The sequence below is a fragment of the Fulmarus glacialis genome, unplaced genomic scaffold, assembly GCF_000690835.1.
Source record: "Fulmarus glacialis isolate BGI_N327 unplaced genomic scaffold, ASM69083v1 scaffold42566, whole genome shotgun sequence".
Taxonomy (NCBI): Eukaryota; Metazoa; Chordata; class Aves; order Procellariiformes; family Procellariidae; genus Fulmarus; species Fulmarus glacialis.
In genome coordinates, this window is record NW_009217006.1 from 10,314 (window position 1) to 29,991 (window position 19,678).

General features: G+C 36.9%; 1 protein-coding gene across 1 annotated transcript in view; it reads right to left on the reverse strand.

Moving 5' to 3' along the window:
• Nucleotides 1–1,080: 1,080 nt before the first annotated feature.
• Nucleotides 1,081–19,678, reverse strand: part of LOC104078035 (tolloid-like protein 1) — a gene marked incomplete at its 5' end in the record, with an annotated part of 28,183 nt that continues 9,585 nt past the window's right edge. Inside the window, 5 exons of the mRNA XM_009579505.1 lie at nucleotides 1,081–1,332; nucleotides 3,012–3,262; nucleotides 8,410–8,623; nucleotides 12,941–13,068; nucleotides 14,479–14,604. Coding sequence (XP_009577800.1) covers nucleotides 1,198–1,332; nucleotides 3,012–3,262; nucleotides 8,410–8,623; nucleotides 12,941–13,068; nucleotides 14,479–14,604 — 854 coding nt within the window. The remainder of the gene's footprint in view (nucleotides 1,333–3,011; nucleotides 3,263–8,409; nucleotides 8,624–12,940; nucleotides 13,069–14,478; nucleotides 14,605–19,678) is intronic.

Below are 19,678 nucleotides of genomic sequence, written 5' to 3' on the forward strand. Positions count from 1 at the left end.
CCAGGCGTAGTGAGACATTCATGATCTGCAAGCTGTTGGCTCAAAAGTCTAAAACTTCTTGGTTTGTTTTTGTTTTTAATGTTCACGGAATAGCACCATAGGAATTCACTCTCGATAACAAACAAATCCTGGGTCTGTTGTTTTGGTTTGCTTTTTTTGCCATCACAGATACTCTTACTCCCTGAAAAAAACCTCTTTGGGAAACCTCCCTCTTGGATACTACTGCAGCTTCATTTCTGATTAGCTAAACCAGAAAATTAGCTCGTTCACAAAGAAGTCCGAAGAAATAAAGCTTAGTAGTGGTTCCAAATGTACTGCTAAAACCAAATTCAGTAGGAGGAGTTTCAGATGATCCTTGACTATTTCTGTTTCTCGTGGATACAGATTTTGATTCGGGACAGGTTTTCATCTCAGTCTCTTTCTATGTTCAGTGCAAAATAAAAGCACATCATCAGAGATAGCTTACTTAACTAGTAAACCAAACATTTTCAGATGCTTACACTGTTCAAATTCAGCCAACTAGTGATTGGTCAACTAGTGATGACCAATGTAACAGTTCAGACTTCTCAGTCATTAGTAAAACTAAAGATCAGTTATGTTTCAGAAGTAGGATTTTCCAGTTTCAAAACACTGATAACCTGATATGACAGATGAATTTGTAAAAAATACGGAACAATGCAGGAAGACCTTCCCATTTCATATCTTCTTTCAAGTCCTTGTACACACCATATGTAGGATACAAAGTCAAAGCAACTAGATATAAGGACAGTATTTTGAGTGTGTGACCTGAAAGAGCTTTTCCTCTTAGACACCATACAATTGTCAGAAGGAAGAATGGTCTGCAAGGTCACTTCCCCTGAATGCAACTGATTGAATCTGCACGCATCTATGACAAATATCAAACCATGAACAAAAGCTTTTATATTCTCCCTGCATGCAAAGTCCTTTCACAAGTTTTGCAGAGACAGTTAAGTATGGAGCCCACACATCATCATCTTGTCTATTCCACTGGGATAGGTGATTTTTTTTTAATTTATTTTATTTCTGTCTCTGGTCTTATAAGCCATCATTTCAACTGAACTCTCATAAAACATTTGTGCTAATAACTTCAGTTTAAAAAAAAAGACACGCCTTCCTTCCTTTCCACTGTGCGTTCTTTCTTTCTCACTCTCCTTTTCTGGCATAGAGGTTCTTGTGTTATTTTTTGGTGTGCACGCTATCTGGATATTTTATACTTCTGTATCGTATATGAAATCCTTTCTTGTTGATTGTATCATCAGTATGAAAATGAAGTAAAAGAGCTTCCCCTGCTGAATAAATTTCTTCTGGTGGCTAAAATAAATGAATAAACAAACAAATTATCTGTCCACTCTGCATATTTACACCCTTCATTCACACTTTTTTTCTTACGGATATTTCTCTTTTGTATTCAATTTTTATTGGGTATCTCTACAATCTTTCTTTATGAGACAAAGAGAACAAAGTTCCTCGTTCTTTTGTCCTTCCCAGATGTCTTCTATAGTTCTTCTGGAGTCATGTAAATGACTGGGCAGGACCATACACAATATTCTAAATTTAGATAAACAAATGACTCCAGTACCTATTTTCCATCTTATTCTTCATAGCCTTCATGGACTGTTTTATTACTGAAGCACATTGATCAGAAGTATCAGCTGAACTACCAAGTTTTTTTTCTAAAGTTAGTAATGTGTACTAACAGTGCCCTTTTCCCACTTCAACTTGGATTATTTTGCTTTCAATAGCTTTTCTATTTAATTCCATCTTTCCTATGTGCTTGCTTTGGAATGGCCTCTGAAGCCATTCATCCATATCTTACCAGAACCAAAACAAAACCACAACAACAAAATCCAACCATTCCACCTAACCCCACCTCCGCTCCTCCGCCCCCCGCCCCTGCGCTCTCCCCCTTCCCCCCCAAAAAAAAAAAAATCCTGAGGTTGGGTCATTCTCCAGTTTGCTGCCCTCCTACTTGTAAAATAGGGCAACCTGCAAAGGAAAGTATTGGTTTGTGTAAATTAGTAGCTGTTGAGCTCAGCTGTAGCATTTCCCTTGGAATATATTGCCTACAGTTCAGTGGTAGCACCTTTCCTGCATCTTTAAGTGTTCAAAAAATGCCCTAAAAGGATTTAAGCCAGCTTACAGGTAACTTGTCTGAATAACTGAGATGTTTGATACAGCACTGTGGCTGAATCCAAAAAGTATCACGCGGTTAATTAAGAGCTCCTACTATCTCATGTAGAGCCTTTCAAACCTTTTATCTAGGCAAAGAGTGCATGTATGAAAGTGTGCTTGCATTTGCACACATATAAAGAATTGATAAGGACTTGTGGGATCATTGCACCAACTTTCTCAAGGCAGGCAGCCAACAGAACGATGCAAGTCTAAAAGGAGAAATATCCTTTTCAGGATGTCACCTGGCCAATTTCCTCCATGTCTCACAGTTAAAACGTGTCAGAGATGCATTTGGGATGACAGGGCTTTCTTAAGATCCATGTTAATCACACAGTTTAGGAGCACTTTTTTTCCCAAAATCAGATTTAAGTAGTAGATGAGCATATTATAAATGCTTCCAAAGCTCACCTCCCCCTGCAAAATGTGGTTTCTTCATTCAAATTGAAAGAATTTTAATGTGATAATTTTCAACACCAGTGCATTTCTCTCTCTGTAGGGGAAAATGCTGTTAACTTTTTTTTGGGTGCTGTTAAACACTCCACTGTCAGCTACCTAAAGCTTAACATAAGATTACAATACTTTGGTCAAAAACTAGATAAGAATATTTATTGTTGAAAATATTTCAAGGGAGTGCTTGTACTACAAGTCTGCAAATTTATATTAAAAAAAAAATCTAGAGCAGATAATCTAGTATCTTCATTATAAGGTGTAGTAACTGAACCTCATCCCTTCTTGTCCCTTTTCCTTCCTCTGCCCTGTTTTTCTTTTTCTTTTTGTTGTGGAAATAAAAAGAAAAACTTTAGTACCTGGTTACTTACCCCAGATCCACAAAATCGACCGAGTCTCACAGCTGTCTTATCATGACCATCAAAGAGCTCCACATAATCATAACCACAGTCTGCCTCTTCTTCAACTTCAAAAGTCTGAAACATTAACTCGACTCGATAGCCGCGCTCTGCCACCAGGAGCCAGTCGCAGTCCGCCTGAACCGGGTAGTTATTATCGCCAAACTGAGCATGCGAGTACAGATCTTTGGGCTTGGTTTCAGCTTTCAGCCGACCACCACACTCTAAACAGAGGAAAAAAAAATAAGGAGGAAGAAGCTTATTCAGTGAAAATTAGCATTTTCTTTTCACAGATGCCCAGCCTTATTCAGGCTGAGTGCATTTTTATACCACAAGCAGGTCAGTCAAACTAGGTGTAGAGTGAAGTACTACCCAGTATGAATACAAATCCACCATTCTGAGTTTTTCCTTTATAAATTCTGTTTTATAACTACAGAAATTTGAGCATATTTCATAATTTTCAAGTGAAAGACCAAAAGGCAGGGGACACCAAAGTTGTAAGGAATGTGGTTCAAGAGGTAGGACATTCTTCAGGTAGGCATCTGAGAGGTGCCTGTGGCCAGCAAGGCAAGTGCTGTAAGCGGGGCATCCACATTTCAGTGGTGACAGCCTTTCCACATGGGTTAACGACACCGTTTGCAAGTAGCAGGGGAGTATCAGCTCTAGCACACATGTAGTCAGCGATCAAGTGCAAAAGTCTTGTGTTTCGTAAGAGTGTCAGCTTTAACCATTATACGGTGCCTGGAGAGCCAGCTCAATACTAAACACCACTGCCAAGCTCGCTAGCTTGTTTGCTGCATAGTTCATGGACGTGAACAGGTCTTTCTCTGCAAAAGAACATGGCCAGGAGAAAGCTGCTACTACCAGAGAAAGTCTTATAACTGAAAGCCTGCTCTTGAAGCAAGTCCTAAGCTGGAGACCCTTGCCCTATGCCAAAGCAGTATTTTCAGTATAAATCTCTATTTGTACACAGTAGTAAAATGTATGTGTTGTTTTAAAGCTTGTTTATAACTGCTTAAAAAGTTCATAATTTAAATATGAATGAACCTTACTGTATAGTCCAATTAGCCAGTTTGCTCAAGAACAGAAATTGCTGAAAATGCACTGACCAAAAAAAACCCCAAAACCAACAAACCAGCAGCTAGTACTTTATCCTTTCTAAATATTTTCAACAGCTGTAATTAAAACTAGTATTCTATCCTAAACAGCCAATGAATTCAGCTTCTACAGTAACTTAAACATGTAGGTGTTACGCATTTGCCAATTAAAAATTCTATTACAATGCAACCAGCCACAGATGGAAAATTGTACTTAAAAGAAAAAATGCATTGTTTATTATGTTTCCAAGAGATGGGTGGTGGCTTTTTTCTTTACAGCTACAAAGATTTCAATGAAAAGAGCATAATTGTGTTCTGGTTTCTCAAGAACAATCCATCCCTTATAGCACCCACAAAAACATCAAGTGCAAATGAGCTTGAACAAAAACCTGAGATGCACAAGTTTAGATTCAATTTTTATAAATAAATGAACAGATAATTCTATCTTCATTTTGATCAAATGTAGCTATAATAAAGTGATCATTTTATAATAACCTGAAACAAATTGCAAGATTCAAACATTTCTAAGCTTTGGTGAATTGATAATTTGAATTTGACTTCAGTGTCATGGACTCCACCCACACTAAACATGATCAATTGCAATGTTATATTGTAAGGAGTCACATCTCAGCTGGGAATTAATGACAGTAATGAGCAAATCCTTATTTTTTAAAAATGTGGTGTTTTTTCTTATTAAGAAAATGAAGAATCGAAGCAGGAAATATAAATTATGTAAGTAGAGTAATCAATTATGCATGATCTGTTGTTCAATCTGAAATTTCAATTTTTTTTTTTGCTTTTAAAAAACAGATAAGAGCACATGATAAAGAAAATTTATCAAATGAGATAGTTCAAAGAGTTATTTCTCATCGGTATTCCAATTTTCCCTTTTTTTTTTTCCTATTCTTGATTTCATTTACTTTCTTTTTTTTTCGACTGGACTGTTGCCAACAGTAAGAACATCTCCCTGCTTCAGACACAGAACATCTGCTAAGGAGAAAATGTTTAATGAACTGTCTGCATTTTTTCCCTCTGCTTGCTACAGTGGACAGAAGCTTAAAGGAAAGTTGTAGCCATACTAGCAATGGCAGAAAATGGCAACTCCCTTTCCTCTGCCTTTCTCCCATGGATTATAGCCTTATATTTTAGGATAAAGTATTGATTTTAGAAATTACAAGTCAAATTTTCAATTTGTTAAGGACTAAGTTGTAGTTTCAAAAGTCTACATCCAGCCTGCACAATGCAGCACTGCATTAGGCTGTGACAGGTCTGCACAGAACAGAGCAGTGCCACGCAGCTGCGCTTGCTTAGCCTCGATAGCAGAACCTACCTAGCTGCACTGACCATCATGCTTTCCACTGCACTGGGTCTGCTCGACTGTAGGTACGATGTACACATCTGACTGTAAAGAAATATGTCTGACTTGGAAAACGCTGTTGATCTGACAGCTTTAGGTGAAAGATTTTTTTCTAGATCAGCTAAGGAACAAAAAGCCCTTTCTTGTTTCCTGACCTTTCTAGGGGCTTTTAGGCTTCTTACAAACATAAGAGCAAATCAAACAGTAGTCTCTTGACTGTTTAACAAGCTGGACAGATGGGACAAGCTTAAACCCACGCTATCTGAACTAGTGAAACAAGATTATAAATTTGATTCAGCATTGCCATAATGAATTATTATAGTTATTTTGGAAGCGACACAGGATCCTAAACTGAGTGACATCTGAGATGCCCAAATTTGTCAGAGACATCCTCCCAGGGCTGGCAGATAGGAACAGGACCTACAGCAGACCTGCAAGCTCCTGCGGCAATGGCTGGAGGCCAGGCACCATAAATGAGGCCATCCAGAAGGGAACCAGATGCCTGTGTTAGCGTAACCAAATCACTCCCTGAGCAATGATGCTTAATGTTCTGTCAGGAGCATTTTGGGAAAATATAATAGAATCTCTTTCTAAGACTGCTGCACTTTAAAAACAGCATGTTATAAGTTTTGTTCCACCTAGGGAAGCCTTTCTATCCAATCTAATTTTTGAAACTTTATTGCCCCTGCTGCTACAGTTTTATCCTGTTTTTTGAAATATTCAATGGAAAGTTGGTATTTGGATAGTATTTCAAGCCAAAAAGTGTCACAGAAGGGAAATCAACATCATCATCAGGATCTACTAGAATAAGAGGCCATTAAATCATGAAGATGCCAGGAATACAGCAGCACAGGCACCTTCGGGCATAGGATCCCGTTACTCTTTCTCTGCTGTTATATTACACAGGTCCTTCTACTGAGTGAGTTCTGCCCGGAGGTCAGAAGTGAAGAGAGCAGCTTCCTCACCTCTCCCTCTGTCTGCACAGCTATGCAGGATTGAGCGCAACCTTGCCTGCTTCCATTGCATACCATCAGTTTTTATTTGCTAGAAAAAATCAAATAAGGAAATACAATCCACTGTCTATACACTTGTTAGATATCTATTCATTCACACGTGTGCCCAAAGCACAGAGGTAAAATTCCCATGGAGCATCTGTGTTTGGCTCAAGACTGCAGGAAAAGGCTACAAGATCGGAGTTGTCTCTCACTCAAAAGGTACCTCAAAGCACGTGCTGGTGATGAACTTTTCAACTTAGTGAGCAGTTTGTGCAACAGCAGTTGACAGAAATAAATGTCCTCTCTAATTTTTACAACGTTCTTAAAAACTGGGCAGATTCTATTCTTCAGATTTTCTCAGAAAAGCACTATTTGCATGCTAAGAATGTTTTTACAGTTAAGGCACTTAAAACTCAGCAGATAAATATATTTATCTCTCTCTTTCTATATGAGGGAAATTCCAGCAAGTCATAACATAACTAGCAACCTTTAGAAGTTAGGGAATATAAATTTGAACTTCTTTCAATATAATGACTGCTCCAATTCTGCAAATTAAAAGTGAGAAGAATAAATGAGACAGTAGTTTTACAACACCTGTTTCTAACAAGAGTTCTGACCTTTAACTATTTGCCCTGAGGTAATTTTAAAATGAGTCATTATTACCATTTCTATCTAATTTTCCATCTAAGGGAAGGGGTTACTGCGGTAGGGAAGGCAAACAATGGCATGCTTGTAGAAGAGGATTTCCCACAAGAAAAACAAATTGAATTACAGGTAGCTAAACTTTTCACTTTCCAGGCCCAGATCATGAAGAGTGAATAGTTCATATACCGTTGCCTACTGTCTTTCTCTGAAAGGGAAATTAAGTTTTAGAATTATTCTTAAAAAGCAGAAGGAAAAAAAGAGAAAATGCTAACATTGATATATGAGGATTTGCTAGCTGAACACTACACATCAACTTAATGAATACTCTGGGTAATACCAGATGGTATTAACGGTGACCAATCACCTTGATTACTATCTTCTATTAATAATTGCTACCTGTCAGTAAACCTTATCTACTAGCACAGATATTTATAAATATTTTCTGCATTAATATTTATTGCCACATACTGGATGAATAAGAATGAAAGTAAAGACAAACATTATGTCTGAAGAAGAAAACAAAAAAACCCCCAAAACTCCTTGTCTTACAGCAAGCACTGGAAGTTCAGAGATTCAGCACTAGGGGCCACTGTAAGCCAAGCAACTTCAGGGAAATAATGTACACGCTGTGAAAATGTCCCAAGAAATCTATTAATGTAATTGCAAAACACTATTTTTAATTTCAGTGATTTCTGCCAAAGAACAAAATTAAATGGTAAATGTGAAGGAGATTATCTTCTTACAGTCTTAAGAAAGTCTTCAGTATTGTTTTTTCTTATTTTTCTTTGGCTTGTCTTTCCTTTTAAGCTCTACAGGAAAGTAATAGCTGTTTACACAAGACCCAGACTTTTGTTTAAGTTAGAACAGGAAAGTAATGGAGGTGCATCACATGCCCCAGTGAAGTATTGCCATTACAAATACAATGAAAAGCTATTGAATCTTTTACAAAGTAATGGCATGAATCTTAAGAAATATCTCTTAGATTTTCTATGCCAATATCTTCTTTTTATCGGATTTTGTTTCAAAGTCTTTTAATCATTTACCTAGAAAATTGAGAGAGAGACACAAAGAGAAAGAGAGAAAGAAGGAGAAAGAAATGTCTAAAATACTAGAGAATACTTTCTGCAATCTCAGACTGTTCTTAAGGTTTCATTAGATTTAGTTGTAATATTGTCTTATCTGTTAACTCATCCCGTTCCTATAAAAGAAATGCCTGAATATCTTCGACTAAAGAACAAAGGGGAAGTTATTAGTAAAGCACATCCTGATTTTCTGACCTGTAGTGTGCGTTGCTTGGAAGCCTTTTCTTTGAACTGATGCATCAGAAATAAAGCGGAGAAACATTTTGTTGCCAGTAGCAATAAGAGGATCTGGTATCTTATTGCCACATAAGCGTCCCAGAATTGGTGATTTTTCACTTTCACCATCAAACACTTCCAAGTGGTCATAAGCACATTCTTGATGTTGTTCTATCTCAAATTCGTTGAAGGTCTGGGGGAAAAAAACCAAAATGACTCAATGTAGTACTGTATTTCCTGTACTTATATGGTACATATGTACTGATAGTATGTTTCAGAATACAAAGTAGATGTAGTTAAGATGACAGATTTTGCATTACTGCCCCTACAAGCCTGTAGCTTTGAATAACATACTGATTTTGAGAAAGTGGAATGATAATTAAGATAGTGAATTTTAAGAGGACATCATCCTTCATATAGAAAGGGATCAGAACCTTTATAGCCAGTGAATATCCATAACAGAATATTACATCTAGATTATTGTGACTTTTCTGCTGAATTTGTTCCATTTGTAGGATAATTCCAAATTTCACAGAACATTCAAAACAGCAGAAAGCAGGAAATCTATTGGTTCCTCAGATAATTGAGCACTGATTGAAACATCTGCACTCATACTGCCCCCTCCTCCCTTTTTTTTTATATTTACCTCACACTGCAACTAAAGCCTTCAAGAACAACCTTTCCACATGAATGGTTATACATGAAAGTTACATTTTCTAATCTATTATGTAGAGATCTATTTTTTATTATTACAACACTGACAATATTTCAGGCTGCACCCTTCTTGCTAAGATCACATACTTGCTAGCGAAATCATAGCGAAAAACAATAAAATTTTGTTGATTGTTTATTGAAAAACTTCAGCAGACTCTTTTCCTGTCCTCAGCTCTCCCAAGAAGATTCAAATTGCTGCCATAGTTTGAACACAGTGATCACAAACTTTACTTCGTTTCAAATCTGTGATGTTTCTTCTACACTTCAAAACATTTATCCTAGTTTCTGAGCTCCTAGGGATTCTCAGCCTCTCTTAATGCTCATGGCAGCTTGTAAGAACAAATTTGAGTCCATTAAAAATTGTAAATTGCAAGTGCTTCGGAGCAGAGCCTAGCCAACTTACTTTTTAAAACTTTTGGAATTTAGATTTCTCAAACTCAGAGTGTCCAACCAAAGGCATTTCCCAAAGATGTATGCCACACATACAGAAACTGCTAAAACACATACAACTAATACCTGCTTTTCAAATATGGAAGACTGTCTTCCAAGACTGGACAAATTTATTTCAAGGGGACATCTAAGAGATTTCAGAGAGGTCTTTTTGACCAGGGCTAAATTTCAACCAGAAACCTAAAGATAAAATCCAGTCATCTCCTCTTCTCAGTAAACACTGAGAAGGCAATATACATACACATCTTCGTGAATTTTCAGAAATAACCTACAATTTAAGGTGAAATTCAAAATCTGTTTTGCTCAACAAAATAGTATAAAAGCATTAAGTATAAATGCTTCCATGAGTAGACACATAGCTGACTGTTTACGAAAAACAAAAAAACACTAAAGGACTAAGAAGCAATAATTAAAAGGAATAAAACTGAACTATCAAATGCTGAGCAAATATCATAATTATGCATTCTACCTGGCACACCAAAGCAAATCTGACCTACCAAATTCCTTGTGGAATCCAGCCAGTGTGAAATGTGATGGTAATTTATATTAACAGCTGACCTAAAGAATATATAAAGACCTAACAAAGTCTTTTGCCCAAAGAACCGGAATATTCAGAATAAAACATTTGTTTTGTGAAAAGTGAAGAGTTGCATGATGCAGTGGATGTAGGTTCATTTCACAGGGAAGTTTGGGGGTTTTATTAAGCGAATGAAACTGCAGAGGCAGTGAAAACAGCTGTACAGCAGTCCCTCCTGCTGCTCTTAAATTGTAGTCAGCCATCCTACTTTTATGATGCCAAGTACGTGTTGTCATTTATACCCAAATAAAATCTGATGGATTAAAAAAACCCCAGAAAGCTGCGAGACTAACTGTAAGGGAGTTAGTTAAATATAGATTTGAGTCAAGCCAACTTGGAATCAACAGGAGCAATAGATGTGATCCAAGAGCAGGCTGCAGAACTTCGTTTTCTTTTAGAGGAAAATTGTATCAGTTTTGTTCAGTTCTCATCAGTACAAAAAGATCACTCTCTAGGAAGCACTTCTCACCATGAACCATAAGACACACCGGAAAAGCGAATCTTAAGTCTTTTAAAAGCTCAAAATGCCTAATATTTTAAAACACCCAGAGACGATCTCATTTTTTTAAAAAGCGGTCAGTTCCCAGCAGTGGACTAAGAACAGGCTTGAAAGAGGAGAACTGACACAAAATTTCCTTAAAGTTGAACATGACTGAATAGTTGCTGCTAATTTTCTCTCTATTATTTAGTGCCAACAGAGTTCACAGATGATTTAATAAAGTTCGTAGTATAATTAAATCACACTCCGTCTTCCTGGGACAAATACTTTTGAATACTTACCCCACCATGACTACAGTCCCCATTTTGGTTGTCTCATTAGTGGGAATGGTATTCAGAAATGTTACATACAGCTTCTGAACATCCAGTCCTTTCTATCTATAGCACTCAACTGAGTAGATACGTTGGTGGCACTTATGGATAGCTGCCTGAATGGGACACTTAAGTCTGTCTCTTATAAACATCCGGCTGATTAGCTTATGAAAATCTCTCTCTCTGCTACAAACATTTTCAAAGCCATCTTTATCTGCACATTTCATTTAAAAATTCTGAAGTGCATATCCATTTTTTCATAGGCTTCTTAATTACACCAAATGCTTAACTTTAGCCTTTTCAGGAAGAGACTTTTCAATGATTATCAGAGTGAGAGCAATCACAACAAAAGATTAGTTTCTGTACACACACCCCTCTCGAAAAATGAAGCACAGCCTCACAATTCATGTGGTTTGTTACCATGAAGAAATCAAATTTCTCCTTGTTCAATTTGACTAAGTAAACTGTGAGGACTAAACATAAATATGGTGTGAAAGTCCAAGAAAAAATATTTATCCATAGTGGAAGTATGGTATTAATGTTATTGATATGGCATCTTGCTGTACTAGACAGACTTTAAAGATATTACACACACAGAATTTAGTAGATTGACCCTACTAGCTTGCACAGAAAAGTGGATTTCAGACTCTAAATCATGGGGGTATTTTTGAAAATTCTATCTGGAAAAATTCTGTCTAATTTTTCCAATTTCCTTGGCAAAAGCCAATTTAAAAACCTTTTCTTTTAAAACAGACCATGCGATATTTCACTGAAGAAATCTGAATGCTGGAAGTTTGCCTGCTGAGGTTAAAAGTACTGAAAAAGCTTTTACAGTAACATGCCCATGCCTGGCTGGCTTTGGTTTATTCAGCCAGGATGAAGAAGGCTTGCTCAGAAGTGGCAGCAGGAAGGCTGCCTGAATCAAAAACCTGTTTTTCACCCTTTGAGTGGACAGAGTATGCGCACTACTCATTTTCTGCAACCTCCACATCCCCCAGAACAGTTTAACCATTTTACTTCTGGTCAACAGGGATCAACACATGATCCCACACCAGCATCAGTAACAGGGGTTATGGTTTTGGCTAAGGTCAGGAGTTATGACAATATCCCTTTCATCCCTGCATCAATATTGGCTATTGCTTCTACCTCTCTGAAGCAGACACATCTCTCTTCTTAAGTTTATTTGCTCCAAAACACTTGTTAAATCAATTTATCAGATTTTAAAATATTTAAGGCCAGTTTTTGTTGTGGCTGTCCCCTGAGTACTCTGGCTGAAGGAACACTGGGACTGATCTCAAAGCAGAAAAGCCCCCTGGGCAGATCCATGCCTTCGGCTTCATACAGAGGCTAGATAACCTCAGTAGATCTGCAAAGCTCCTTAAGCTCTGTTAGCCTGTCTTCAGCCACCAGCACTGTCCTGAGCCAGCTGGACACAAAGATCACTTAACTTACTTAGGCTGCTCTTCTACTTATGTTAAAATTTGGAGCCACTCTTAAATGAGAAGTCCAGATTCTTGGTTTTTGCATCTTATTTTCCTCCTCAAAAAGTAGAGAACAGAAATGCAAAAGGTGTGTGGAGAGGACTGTTCGTAACTTCTAATTTTGCTTATTTTTATATTGGAGTTTCCGTAAATGGCCTCTTCCATATTTGTCAAAACTTTGTGCAAATTTTATGAATTGCAACAATGATACAGTAAATTCTGATGGGAGAAAATTATTCCTCCTGCCCTTTGCTGTCCAGAGTATTTACAATCACCACAAACTTAAATTCACAGCTCTATGATATTGAGTAGCCAGTTGGCCAGGAATGGACAGGAGTCAGCAGATTTTTAAAACAGTTTACCTCTGGGCTGCAAACAGATAGTAAAGTTTAGTAACAGTTTTGTATTGTTGAGTAGTCATTTGAGAAGCAGGTTTGGTGGAAGAAAAGAGGAAAAGGAAGGGTAGGCAGAAACTCACCAATTTGACCCTCTGCCCGGGGGTGGCACTGATTTCCCACGTGCACTCCTTTCTACTGGGATACTTGTCGGGCCAGTTGGGACTCGTGATGATGCCGTTGGGACTGTGGATCTTCTGTTCACATTCAGCTGTGCCAACAGTGATAGCATCAGTTAGTCTGGGGGTCTGCATCCAAAGGTAGCCAGAAAAGTACTCTTTTTTGTCAGGGGACCCGCTGAAGGGAAAGGATCTTTAGGAAGACAACTAAGCACACTCTTCAGTGTGCATGATCATGTTCTTCCCCTTTGGCAAACACTTTATGGCAATTAACCCAGCATGCTTGTTTATTGACTGTTGTGAAACATACACTGTGGGTTACGATGGATGGTGCTTTTTTTGGAAAAAAATATAAAGGAGTATACATAAGTATTAAAATTTAATCAAATATTTTGCTATTCTCCCCATTCTACATACAAATAAGTATGAAAATTCATATGAGAAATCTTGCTACTCCAACTTCAAATGATATTTCTTGAACAATTTATTTTTCTCTCTTCTCGCTAATTTTCATACTGCAGCTACAGAGCAATCATTTTGATTTCTAAACCACAGTTTCTAGGGACGTATATACAACTAGAGAACAGCTAAGACTAAACTGTGAGTATGTAGCAAGAGCAGCTTAGTCATTCACATCATAACTGAATCACCAGAAGTGCACCTCTGTGAATAAATACAAAGAACTAAAACTTGAAGAAGGCAAGAAAGAAACCAGTTTCATTTTTGTATTTAGTTTTTTAACAATCTCAAATGGCTTTATAAACGTCAGAGAATTATTCAACAGGAATCTTATAGAGCAGGCAAGTATCATTCCAACACCAGTGATAATGCAAGTGATTCACAAAGAGCACATCTTTACTCGCAAATTAAATCCGTGCTAGAATACAGCCTTGAGAAATTACAGTAGCTCACATGATATTGCACACTTGAGGTTCATTTGCAGATAATCTAAATTCTACTTAAGCCCCAAAGCCTACTGTTTTCTTGGAGGTAGCCGCAGCTTGAGACAGCAAATAGGAAGAAAGATACGTAGGGACTTGATTGGAATTTAGATTGTCTGAATACGTTCTCTAAAATAAATTCAGAAAGGGCAGATACTGTTTCAACCTGACGGCGAGGAAACTAACTGCTACTGATAGAAGCAAATGACAACTTTACCAAGCTTCTCTCCAGAAACGCTATCCCTGTGTTTAATACAGCATTAGATAAATACTCCATCACGGCTTTAAACGTTCTACACTTCACAGCGCTATTAAAAATAGCACTCCCTGCCAATGATCCCAAGTTTTCCAAACTGCATTCCTGTGGAGCTCAAACTCAGCCACACAAATGCTGGGGATGGAGGGGTTGGGAAAGTGGGCTAGGGGAGTATTTAAGCCCAAATTTCTAAGCCCCCATTACCAAGATCCTTCTTTTTCCTTTCTTTTCCTTGGAAGGAGAGCTGCAGAGATCTTTCTGTAAGACAGTTGTATAATCAACCGTTCAAATACCTTACTACTTACCCTCCTTGCAGTCATGTTTGTTTTCATGTAGCACAAATCCATTTCGGCACTGGCAAACGTAGCTTCCTACCGTGTTGATGCACTCGTGCTGGCAGCCACCATTGTCCTTCGAACACTCATCCTTGTCTAAGAAATACACAACAAGGTTGGGTGAGCATCAGAGCTAGCAGTAGTCCTCGTAACCAAAAAGAAAAAGGTTATCGCAGCGTTTGAGTCCAGAAAACGATAAACTAAGACACAGTCACTCTTCCCAGTATGGCAGTTTCATGGTACCTTAGCTCTAGCCACTCATTGCTCAGCCTGCAACCTTGCACCATGGCACAAATAGTCTGTCTCATCTTTCTAGGAAGTGAGGAGTAGTTCCTAGGGAAGAGGAACACTAGTAAAACAAACAAGCTAAATCAAAGGAGATAAGACAGTTACCAGCGTTTACTCTTTCAAGTGACCGAGTTGGTAAAATTTCATAAATGTCTCATCCACAGCTTTATTCCAGTAAACAACAGGAGTGTAATTTATGGACAACACATAAAGTATTCCAACTTTATGCAAATTCCACAATTTAACGGTGGTATGTTGAAAGGAACATGAGGGCCAAACAAGGTTTCAAGCTCTGCACATTAAACATGTAAGAAAAGAAGTATTTAACATAAACTTTTTTTATAAGTTGATTTTTATTTTCCCAGCAGAGTGACAGTGTGTTTTACTTGTAATGAATCTGGACATTACAGAACGTCACAAAAAAAAAAAACATTTCATTGAAAAACATACAAAAGAAACTAGCATTAATTATTTCAAGGAGATCTACAATATAGCATGCGGTTCTGTTTATTAACATATAATTCTTTAAAAGAGCTTTTAGTGTGTTAGAAGTAAAGCAGAGAGTAGGGGAGGAAATATGACCTGCATTAAATAGCTACAAATTCATTGCATGGAAAAAAGCCAAACTAGATTAACAGGCTGTCATTCTAGCAAGAGGCCTCAGCTGCCACCCTTCTATGTCATTCAGCTGCTGTCATTTTAGGTGAGGCTGGTCCATTTAAAAAGGCAGACTGCTCCTGACATATACAGATATATATACACATACATGTATATACGTATGCATATGTATATACCTATATATATGTATAAGTGCTGAGATATATAAATATATACATATATATACACACACACACATATATATAAAGCCACACACACATATTAAAAAGCTACATCTTACAAACTGTGTCATTTCAACATGCAAAAGAGAAGAGGAAAAAGAGAAAAGAAATTCTGGTCATCCCAGAGGTCCAGTTGTTGCAGGGCTGGAATGCAGAGCATGCATCCCCTTTAGCCTCATGTACCTTGGAAAGCAGCAGTGAGCGTTATCTCCAAACAAGGTAACATGCGATGTTTCAGAGTTTAGTAGGCACAGTAAGAATTTCTACAGATTACAAGCCACTATGGATAATTAAAGCCTCTTTTCGTGGTCTTACTTAAGTATTTTTTCCCCTGCCTTTACTGACGCTCATGTTCAGTAACACAACAAAGGAAATTTGCATTATAATTGCATACACATCAGCTTTATCTGCCAAAATGTATGCAACACTTGACCTATTGACTTGCAGTTCTTTCCATAAAAATCAGCTTCTGCTTACAATACATGATGATAATGTACATTTATAGATAAATTCTGCAAGTCAAACCCAAGCATCCACTGCATTTTGTCCTGTAAATCTCAAATCTGTTTGCACTGAAAAGTTTTTGGAAGCTTTCTGCAGATGTGAACAGATTTGAAGGTTAAGAAACAGTCAAAAACACAGGTAGTTCCCAGAAACATACATCCAAAGGCTTATACTAATTGTCATTTTGATGATGAAAGAAGCATAAAAGCTCCAAAATTCACTGTTTATGCACCTTGCAATGCAAGTCCCAAACTGAGGTAGTAAATCTATTTAATTTCAAAAAAAAGTTTTAATCTTTCATCTTTGCAAAAACAAGCACTATCATAAATTAATTCCACGTTGCAAGTGAAGAATAGTAACAAGCAAATGAGAAATTAGATATAATATGAACAAAACTCTTCAATATTTCCCCTCCTAAGCATTAGTTTGTAGTTTTCTACCAAAACAACAAAATAAACGGAAGGCAAGCTCAAAATGCATTCAAGTTAGGCTTTCAAGTACAGAGTAGGTACACAAATTCTGAATAAAAGCTGTGTCCATTTTCATCTTCCACCAAACTGTGTGAAAATACTGAAAAGTATTTTAACATTAAATAAGCTTATATTCTATAAAATAATCTCTTAAGAGACAAGTACATAAGCAAACAGTCCCATGTTGGACCTCCTCAGAGATAAAACAATGGACAGAAAGGAGAAGCTTTGGAACATATTTGAACACAACAATTACTTTTACGTGATTAATCAAGGATGCAACTGTTGAACCAGCCTTCCTCACACTTCCTAATTCAGAACAGACTTTCTGTCAAATTGATTGCCCAGTTTCAAAATTCATGAAAAAACAATTAGTCTGTATTAGTTATAGGAACAAATGTTTTGCCATGTAAAAACAAAGCCATTTGTTATGGTGACAGATGGAAATGAGTCTCCCCATTTTGAATGGATACTTTCTTTCTTTTCTCATATCAGTACTCAGAACAGGGAAAGATCCATTCTCAACAAAATGTTAGATTGAATCATTCAGAGGACAAATGGTCGTACCTCTGAGACCCTCAGAGGCCACCAGTCTGTGAATAATACGTACTCGGCCTGAAGGGACCTGTATCAAGTCCTTGCAAGATTCAAAAACAAAAATTTTCTCTTTGCAGGCAGCTTTCTTGTCTGTGGAAAAAAATGTACCAGGATGGCACCAGAGATGAGTTTGTGCTCCAAAACAGATTTCCTCGAGGCTAGAAACACTCTAGCTTTCTCTTTTTAACTGCTCAATGAATCATCACCCAAGAAAAAAAGTCCCAACAAACCTCATTTCTGTATTACATCAAACACCATGTATGTTTTGAATGATCATGCAAAGAATCATATTTATTTGAAACACGGAAGTAACTCTAAAACTTAAGATAAACGGAAGCAGTTTCGTGACATATTATCACTGGGTATTAATCATACCACTACACAAAGACCGATTTAAAGAAATGATTATGCTATCTTCCTGGAAACATCACAGAAAAAAAAAAAAAAAAAATTATTGTTATCTTTTTCCCTCCCTAGAGTAAATTCATGGATTTATTTTACACTCCTCTAGTTTTTCGGGCCCAGCAGACTGCATTAGGTCTTCTGACAAGAGCAGAAGAGAGGAGGACAGAAGAAAGAGAGAGGGAGAAAGAATAAAAACCTAATTACTGGAAGCTTTTAGTTTAGAAGCCTAATATCCAATTCCAAAAAGTTTTAATAAAAGTTTTAAAAAATTAATATATCATGACTCCCTAGTTTCTTCTTTTTATCCAAGAAACTCAATTATAAATATACAGGAGTGTCTCTGGAGATTAGCTAGATCCCTGCAACAGCTCCCAACTGAGTTTTCTTCAGAACTGTCCCACCAAATGTAAATTTTTCAGAATGTTGAAAAAAAAGTTTTTCTCACTTTCCAGTAGCACCTGTCTGGCTGTTAACACCATTTTACAGCCAAAAATGTAATTACATGTTGCCTTATATCAACATAAATACCTTCCTAATGCAGGTCATCTGTTGCCCTATGTCACTGTTTGCCTTCACAGTTTATCACAGCAGTTTCCAACCACCCAAAAACTGCTTTCTGTCATCTGAGCTGGAGCTGGGCCATGCTTTCTCAACTGTAGCCGTGGCTGCAGAATTCACCACCATAAGAGTTACAAAAAAAGTTCTTTGGCTGTGCTTTGTGGAACACGTTACTGTTCCTAATCTTCAAACTAATCTGACTTATCCACCTGTCTCTCTTGCTGAGCATTGTATATGCCCTTTACTGGTGAATAGACTGCAAGATGCAGTGTTTTACTCGTTACTGATTTTTTCACAATATATGTCTTTATAACTAAATGCTTACAAATATTTCTATTGTGATTTAATTAATAAAGCTGTTAAATGACTTCCAGCAAGTATCTTAGACACTAGCACTAAGTATTTCTCCACAGGTATCATTCTAAAAGTAGTGTGTTCTGAAGACAAGCATATAAATAGGCAAAAAAACGCACTTCATTAGCTGAACAGTGATCAGCTATCAACTCCCAAAGGCAAAATACTTGAAGTCTTAAGTTTGTTCTTCATTGACAGACCAATAGCATATTATGTCCATATTAAGGAATTCAGGGTTAAGAAAGTTATAGTGTTTTCTGACAGCCATGACAGTTTTGTCTGATGAATTATTCAGAGATGACAACTTCTTTTTAGATACTTTAAGTTCAGAAGTTTGATTTGTCTGAAGCATTACAAATTTTTTGTTTTGATGAGGAAATATTGTCAAAAGGGGAAAGCCAGATAACATAGAAGAATAGAATCTGCTAGAAATTATAATAACTGGAAGAGAACTGAGAAAGAATAAAAATAAAATACAAAGTATCTGAACTCATATGAAATGAGAGAAGAGATTATGGCAGAAATGCATTATGAAGCATTCAATAAATTTATACACTTACAGACTAGAAGAGCATTTATATCAAACTATCTTTCCTTGAAAGGGATTAAATATATACTATATCCAGGACACATCACACATTTCTATTCATTAAAAAACACATTAGTTCAGACTTATCCCTGGCTAATGAATTTATTCTAGTGATTAATGGCATCATTTAAAATTCATAATTTTTAAATTACCGGAAAAAAAACTGTTTTCACTTGGGGGAGGAAAGGGAAGAACATTTCATTCAGAACTGAGAAAGACAAGGGAAGTAATGGTTCTGAAGGATTACAGCCTGGTGCTCTGAACTCCATGAATTACAGTCTAGTCTTTCCCCAACTTATAACATTGGCCTGATTTCTTCCTAGAACCCATTCATAATATTAGTAAATCATTTAAACAATCACTAAAATAAATAAATAAATCTGTTAAAATGAGCTATCACTTTAAAGAAAAGCAAAATTTAACTGACTATAAGTGTATAAATGTTCAGCATGTCCAGAAAACACAACTTCGGAACTACAGAGCTTACACAAATTACAAAGCTATTTTCAGAACTGGAAGATGTCAATACTTATTCTTGTAAAAAGTCAAAATATGTGACAATTCCT